General features: G+C 54.8%; 1 protein-coding gene across 1 annotated transcript; it reads right to left on the reverse strand.

The window, feature by feature from the left end:
- Nucleotides 1-480: 480 nt before the first annotated feature.
- LOC146764029 (uncharacterized) lies at nucleotides 481-2,411 on the reverse strand. Its single transcript, XM_085565626.1, has one exon. It carries the CDS (start codon nucleotides 1,780-1,782, stop codon nucleotides 958-960), a length of 825 nt encoding a protein of 274 aa, XP_085421752.1. The 5' UTR covers nucleotides 1,783-2,411; the 3' UTR covers nucleotides 481-957.
- Between the last annotated feature and the right edge of the window lie 6,073 nt (nucleotides 2,412-8,484).

The raw sequence follows: 8,484 nt of genomic DNA on the forward strand, positions 1-8,484 counted from the left end.
CCCCCAGCCCTGCTGTCACTCTGCCCCTGCCCGCCTGCTCCCAGTGTTCCCAGTAAAGCTTCCCAGTTAAACCCAGCCCAGTTCCTGGGGGCACTGGGGAGGGACTTGGGGGGACCCCACGGCGGGGCCGGCCCTGGGCAGGGAGGGCGGGTCCAGGTGGGGAACACTGCCTGCTGCGGGTCTGCCCGGCAACTGGTGAGTCATCAGCCCCGCTCTCGCTGATTGGCTGACTCTTCTCCACCGCGTTCTCTCATTGGCTGAGGAGAGGCCCGGCAGTGCAGAGAAGGAACGGGAGAGATCCCGCCCCGAGCACCGGCACGGGGACAACAGACCCAGCCTGGGCACAGGGAGGGAATTTATTACCAACCAAACCACGGCAGCACCAGGAGAAGGGAAAGAAATCCCTCCAGCGCCTTCCCCCAGCCAACGGGGATCACCCACAACAGGGTTACCCACCATGGAGAGACGGGGACATCCGAGTTTAGAGCAAAGCCAATTTTATTGAGTGTACCAGGTGTTTATACAGGGATTTACTTGTATGGTGCTTATAGAGGGCTCTGTTTTTGGTAACAATTTCCCATTGGTTACACATTCTTCGTGACATCCAGTAACCTGGGAGCATTTATCTTATGAGAAAGACTCACACCATTTTTTCTGGTCACTTCTTGCCCAGGGAGACTGAAACTGTGTCTGTGTCTCCCACAGTTTCTGCTCAGTCAGGCCTCAGATATCGGGCCCCTTTATCAGCTCTATTGCTTTACTCTCTGTTTTATTCCCCATACGGGGGCACCGGGGCTCTGCCCAATGGGGGTCACTGGGGATCATCCAGCCTGGATCCTCCCATGGGGGATGGAGCTGCAGCAGCACACCAAGCTCTTCCCTCACTCCAAGCTCTTCCCTCGCTCTCTTCCCTCACTCCAAGCTCTTCCCTCACTCAGGGCACTCACAGGGCTTCCCTTAGTGGTGCCTCCGTTGGTGTTGGGTCAAGGCTGAGCTCTGTACGAAGCCCTTCCCACACTCCCCACACTCGTAGGGCCTCTCCCCAGTGTGGATGCGCTGGTGCACGGTGAGGCTGAAGTTGTGCTTGAAGCCCTTCCCGCAGTCGGGGCAGCGGAAGGGCCTCTCCTCTGTGTGAATCCGCTCATGTCTGAGGAGATGGGAGCTGGTCCGAAACCTCTTCCCACACTCCCCACACTCGTAGGGCCTCTCCCCAGTGTGGATGCCCTGGTGTCTTCTCAGGGCAGAGCTCCACCCAAAGCTCTTCCCACATTCCAAGCACTCATAGGGCCGTTTCCCAGTGTGGAGCACCTGGTGCATCATCAGGCCAGACATGTCTCTGAAGCCCTTCCCACACTTCCCACACTCGTAGGGCCTCTCCCCGGTGTGGATGCGCTGGTGCAAAGTGAGGTGGGAGTTGTTTTTGAAGCCCTCCCCGCAGTCGGGGCAGCAGTAGGGCCTCTCCTCTGTGTGACTCCGCTCATGTCTGAGGAGATGGGAACTGGTCCGAAACCTCTTCCCACACTCCCCACACTCGTAGGGCCTCTCCCCAGTGTGGATCCTCTGGTGTTCGATCAGGTTGGATCTCTGGCTAAAACCCTTCCCACATTCCAAGCACTTGTGGGGCTTCTCCCTGCCATGAGGCTTCTCCACCAGCTCCGAGCTCTGGCTGGATCTCCGCCCGCCTTCCTGGCTCAGGGGGGCTCTTTCCTCCCTGCACTTCCCTGGGCTGGGTTTGCAGCTCCTCCTCCTGCAGCATCTCCGGGGCTTTTCCTCCTCCTCCATCCAGCCACGCCCACGGAATTAAAAATCCTGGTTTGAGGGAAAAAAACAAGACAAGAGCTCCTTGGACTGGAGGTTCCGCCTTGCCCAAGTTCATCTCAGGAAATCATTGGGAATCTCGTATCTGTAAGAACCTCCAAAACACCAAGATTCAGCCCAAAAATCAAATCTCACAAATTTCAAGACACAAAACAAAAACTCCCCAAACATCACAAGTCAGCAAAAACCTATCCCAAAAATAAAGATTCAGCTGCCACATAAAACCAAAGAACCAACATTTAGCCCAATAAAGCTCAGAAACACCAAGATTCACCCTGTGAAAATCGTGGATTCCCCTCCACAGTCACCTGCTGCATGTGGGGGGAGCAGCACTCCTGGGGCTGGGGGGAGGCTGCAGACACAGGGAGGGGTGGAACCTTCTGCTGCTTCCTCTTTCTGCTCCGCCTCCTCCTCCTGTGTCTCTACTCTTCCTCACACTCCTCTTCCTCTTGCTATTCTTCCTTCTCCTGCACAATCCCACCCTCTCCTGCCACCTGCATCCTTTGACCATTCTGTTCCTCAAGCCTGCTTCTCCTTCCCTTCTCCTCCTGCCCCCAGGCCCAGCACCCACTGCCGGCTCCCTCTTCCCCCCAGACCCACAGCATCCCAGCGCAGGGGCAGGGATGGAGCTGGGGCAGGTCGGGCTGGGGCAGCGCTGGGCTCTCGGCCGCTCCCGCCCGCACTCGGTCCCCACTGCAGCCGCTCCCGCCAGGACAGCGCGGGGGGGCCCGGCCTTGGCGCTGCCCCACTCCCACCTCCCCAAATTCCCCTCGCGGGGCCATGGGGCCGAGGGGGGGCGCAGGTGGGTCCAGGTGGGGAACGCGGGGAGCTGCGAGTCTGCCTGGCAACTGGTGAGTCATCAGCGCCGCGGGCTCTGATTGGCTGAGCTCTGCCCGAGCCCTGGGGCTGCAGCACAGAGGGGACACCCTGCTCCAGGGGGGATGTCCCACAAACGGGGGACCCCATGGAAGGAACCACAGGAAAGTGTCTTTACAAACAGATGCTCTGAATCTGCTCAGAGATAGGGCCAGGGACCTGCACAGAAGGAAGTGACAGGAGAAGCCATTGGTTTCAGAAAATTATATTAATTGATGACACAGACTGCTGCTCAGCCAAGGTTCTGCTCAATTAATGAACTTCCAGAGGAACAACAAAGACTTAACAGAGCCATGAATATCGTTTGCTATATAACAGCATATCAAGGTGGGTATGTATTAGGTGGACTGGGAAGTCTTTAGCTCTCAAGAACTTCAGCCAGTGGGGAAAGCAGAGGGAGATGTGGCCAGGAGAATTAGGATGAAAAGGAGGCTATGTCCTCCAACAGTTGGAGAGATCCCATGGGGAATGTCCAATGGCCTTTCCCATTTTTTGGAATGAAATTACTTCTAAAGGACACCTCTGTCTGCTCTGTGGACAGAATTCTCTGGTGATGTAAGTTTACCCACACACCCTGGGGCTCATCCCGAATTCCTTCCACCATCCGGGGCGGCGGGCAGGGAGTGCAGCTGAAGGTGCCTCACCCACTTTGGGTGATCGGCTCCCTTGGCTGGCGGCAGCACCGGGGATTGATTGGGGACCCGGGAGTGACCAGGAGATAGATGAGTGACACATCAGGGGTTCTGTGAAGAGTCAGCAGGGAGAGAGCACTGAAAATCTCATCAGTGAGTGCCCTGGGATCCTCGGGGAGTGAATATGGCAGGGCACTCATGGAGGGGAGAAAAGGGAAAGGCAGGGAGGGGTCCTGGCCAAAGGGATGATTATCCCAAAATGTCTCTGAAGGGTCCCCTGGGAGAATGCTGAGGTAGTTTGCATATTTCCCCAGAGGTAATTAAGGACATGGACACCCAGGGGGGCAATAAGGGAAGGGGAGAAGGGATTTGGACAACAGGGGATGGATGGGGTTGGTGTGCTGGGAAGGGATCAGGTGAAGAGGACTGTGCAGCAATATGGTTCAGGTAAGAAGCAGCAGGAAGAATCTATGTGGTAAGAAAAAGGATGATGGAAAAGAGAAGAAAGAGAAAAATACAGAGGACTGAGATGTTTTTCAACAGGGTCTTATCCTCACATTTGCCAGCTGATCCAGATCCTTCGCATCCCCAGTTTCCCAGACAGGAAAAGCAGGAGGTCAGGATGCCAGGGGTTTCTCTGCGGTGGCAGCGGCAGCACCGGGCGCAGAGGTGCGGCACCGGGAGCACGGGCTGGGGCCTGTGGGGAGCTGCGGGGCCGGGCCGGGGCTGTGGGGCAGCCGGGGCTCAGCGCCGGGCGCTGCCTGACCCCACCAGCCCCGGGCAGGGCCGGCAGTGGCCCCCGGCCCCCAGGAGGCTGCGGGACGCCCCGGCCGCTGCCCGGCCCCGGGGAGCTGCCGGCCCTGCCCGCCGGGGGGGCCGCCTTTGGACACTGCGGCAGGACAGGCACCGGCTCTGCCACACGGGCTGGGCAGGGACCCTGAGCACAGGGGGGAACACAAAGGAACAGCTGGGAAATGCAGAGTGCACATGAAGGATCAGGATTTGCTGTTCAGGATTTGCTTTGGGTCCCTGCAGAAAGGAAAGGTTTTGCAGAAAGCTCAGCAGCTCTCAGAGGATGAGCACCCACAGGCAGTGACCGGGGCTGCAGGAGTGGCACAAGAAGCCCTGCAGCACTTGGGCACAAAGGCACAGCAGCTGAAGGCAAGAAGGGATGAGCAAAAGGCCAAGCTGAAGGCAAAGGCCACGGCAGAGTTCCCACAGCCCTGAAGGATCAACCCCAGGGCCGAAGGGGGCCCCAGCCCCCAGGGGATGACGGGGTCGGCCACAAGCACCTGGCAGAGGCATTGTCCTCCTGGCCAGGGCAGAGCCCACCCAAACAGCCCCTGGGAAGGAGTCAGGGCTCCAGCTGCAGCCCACAAGGACACTGCAAGCACAGACAGCAGCACCCTCAGCAGGAGCAAGTCCACCCCTGCATGGACATGGATTGGCAGGGCGCTCTGAGCTCCCATCCCACCGGGGACCCACCACACTGGAGCCCTGGAGAACGCTCAGTCTTGATCTGAAAATGGAGAAAATGTCTTTGTGGATGGCTCTTCAGGGGCAGCAGAAGGGAAAAGAGTTCCACGACACGCTGTTATTGAGGAAAGGGAATCAGACAAAGCGCAGGTTACCCCCATGGTCAGCTCAACCGGCACAGCTGTGTGTGCTTGTAAGAGCCTGGCACTGAAATGCCCTGAGCAGGAAGGCTTCAATATCTTCTGGTGACACCATCTCACCTAACAGGGGGGCAAAAGCAATTCTGACTGCTCAGCAACCACTGGATCACTTATTAAGGTATCTCTAAAAGAAATCATTCCAATAAAAGGGATTGTAGAAGCAACAAACTCAGACAGCAGAACTCATTTTACAGGAAAAAATCCTCCAGGGGGTTATGGCAGCTTTAGGAATACAATGGGACCTCTATAACCCCTGTCACCCCCAGAGCTCAGGCAGGGTACAAAGAATGAAAGGGGAAAGAAAGAAACACCTTTGGAAGCTGGGGATAGAGACCAAGATGCCATGGGTACGGCTTTTGCCATTGGCTTGGGTAAGAAGAAGAGCCAGAGCCAGGGCAGATATTCAATTCTCTCCCTTGCAATTGATCTTGCGAATTCCTTACCCTGGGAATTCTCCACCTAGTGCAGGGTGGAGATAAGGGATGCACATTTAAAGCAGTCTGTGGCCAGAATCCTGTCTCTGGTGCAATCTCTCCCACAAGAAGCTGGGCTGGCACAGAGCCTGCCTTGGCACTTTGCTGCTGCCAACATCCAAGCAGGACATGGGCTCTGCCTAAGGAGTGCAAAGCAGCACCACTGGTGGCCAAGTGGCGTGGGCCATGCCAAGGGGCCCCGAGGCCAGAAACAGCCGCCAGCACAGCTGAACACGGGGGGACCCCTCAGCCTGGGCTCCAGGTCTCTGCAGCCCCGGAGATTTGCACTTCCCGCCTGCAGCAGGAGGATGGGAGGCCCCCCTGAGCCTGCACTGAAGGCAGCGCAGCAGCAGCCAGGGCTCCACAGCGGGGCAAGGCCCTGGGCCTGCCCACACATCCTCTGCTGAAATCCTCGGCCTGGCCACCCTCCCTGGGCAGCTCCAGCCACCGGGGCCAGCCCTTGCTGCCACTGCTGCAGCTTCAGTGCTCGCTGGGCCTGCACTGCCACAGCTGCTGGGGAGACACCGGGACAATTCCACTCTGGCTCTCACTCACACTCACACACTGCCCTGCTTGCCAGTGCATCCATGGAAAATAGACCAGCTCATAGACTTGAACATTGTTAACCTTTGATTTCTCTACTCAGGCTTGCTTTGCCTTGGCCTTGGGGAAAAAAATGTTAAAGGTTTTGTTAAGGGATGTTACACCACTCAGTGGAGATGAGTTTCACATCTCAACACACTGGGAATGGCCCAAAAGAGACCCACAAAGATAACGACCAGCAGCAAAACATCAACCCCAGCAGCAAACAGCAATCAACACCTACCCCAGACACTGCCCCCGGCAGGGCTGCAGACACCTGGTCTGCAAAAGGCTGAGAAGGAAATCCAGCACTTCCCACCTCATTAACAGCACAAGCAAAGAAATCCAGGCCCAATAGGAAACCAAATACTAAAAACTGCACAACTTGAAACTACAGAATATTAAACCAGTGGATTTAGATTGCTTCAGCCTACACAAGTTTGGGAAAAATCGAGTAAAACCCGCATGTAATGGAACTATTTTCTCGGCACACCAAGGCTATGTGGGAATGGAATGATTTCTGTTGCACATCCTGGCCAGAATCAAGGAATGCCTTGACTCTAACACTAAAAAGATTAGTGAAGTTTTTATTTTTTCTGAAGTTTCAGTGCAAAGTTTAGAGCATTAGAGTATTTTTTTATTACGCATACTTCTATATAGCTGGTTAGGTTTGGGTAAAGGATGTGAATATGAGTTTTCCTTCCGAGGGGAAGTAGACAAAACTGAATTACCTTGGGATTTTTTCTCTATGTTTTTGCGTAGCTGTAAAAGATAGAAAAATGTTGATCTGGGTTTTTCGAAGTTCACCTTTAGGCTGCATCACTAGAAGAGATTTAATGGTGAGCCCTTAATGTTTAAACAAGTAGCCTGGACAGGAGCTTTAGAAATGCAAATTAACACTGACAGGGCAAAGTGAGGACAATGTACCTGGCTCTTCTTGCCTGGGGCAGGAATTGGCTGATTCCCTCTGCCCCTCACCCCAAGCTCTGCCTGCTTGCACAGATGGAATCTGCACAGCTGAAGGCAGAGCCCATGGTGAGGATCTCTGACTCTGAAACAGAAATGGCTGAAGCTGCAAAGGGAAACAGCAAATGGAGAATGTTGTGAAAACCTCATTAAAATAAGGGGGGGATCATCCCTCTGCCCACTCCAACATCTGCTGTCACTGTCTGTGCTGTACAGGGTGTATCACAGCACTGGGGTTTCTGCTAGAACAAGTTCAGGGAAATCAGTTGGAATTCAAGTATTTGATGATGTAATTAGAAAAAAGAGATCAATTGATGGAGTCCCAGCTGAAGGGAGCACCCAAAAATGCGGAAAAGATTAATGGCCACCAGAACAAATCCTACAACACCATGGACCAGCCCCTGAGAACCCAAACCAATTCCTATCAGGAGACAGATAAACCATTTATCATTTCAATGGCATCATTTGATTACAAGCTGTCCTCGGAATAAGAACCAACCAGACAGCTCCAGCTCCTGACCTTCCTGCCGACCAAGCCACTGAAATGAGGAACAAAACATTTCACCAGGGGATGGGATCAGATTATTTGTGAGCAGAAAAAACAGGAGTTTGTAGAAAACTAAGTGGCTCAAACTGCTGCTGGTAAAGAGATCACAAAGGAGAAGTGGTAAAAAAGCTAAGAAAACAAATAAGGAGAGAAGTTTATGTATCGGTCCAAACATGGAAAGCAGGGGAATTGGACAGCCTTTCGTGGCTCCCCAGCAGACCAGGGGTTAAAGGAATGCTGCTTCTCCTCTTCTGTGCTGCAGCAACTCTCATCTTTTTACCACGCTCCACACCTTGGTAGTGCAGCTCATCCAGCAGCTGAGCCAGGGCATGCAGGTGGCAGCCAGGCCTCCTGATCCACAAACGGCTACAAAAGGACAGGGAATGAGGGCACCGAGAATAATCCCAAAACCAAAGAGGACCCGGGAAGGACAAAACAGAGTCAAGGAGTGAATCTGCCTGGAGATCGGGGCAGGGAGTTGTAGAGAAGGAAGTAACGGGAGAAACCATCAGTTCCAATAAATGTTACAAATTGACCCAGACAGCTGCTCAAAGTCCCGCTACATTCCCGAAATTCGCCGAGAAGAACAAAGACTTAACAGAGCCATGAATATCGGCTGTTCTACAAAAGGAGGGTGCACATTAACGAGGACAGGCAGCAGGCGCATCGGGAAGTCGGAACCTTCCAAGGAACTCAGCCGGTGGGCAAAGGCAGAGGGAGATCGGCCGGGAAAATGAGGATAAAAAGGAGGCTGCGGGCTACAGCCACGGCAGAGAGCGCACGGCAAATGCCCCACGGCCTCTGCCCCTGCTCGGCAATAAAGTCACTTTGACAGGACTCCTCGCTCTCCGCCGGGCACACGAACCTCCGGCGACGGGAATTTCCCCGCCCGCTCCCGGCCGCGGGGCAGCCCC

This window comes from Lonchura striata, chromosome 36, assembly GCF_050655825.1.
Source record: "Lonchura striata isolate lonStrDom1 chromosome 36, ASM5065582v1, whole genome shotgun sequence".
Classification (NCBI taxonomy): domain Eukaryota; kingdom Metazoa; phylum Chordata; class Aves; order Passeriformes; family Estrildidae; genus Lonchura; species Lonchura striata.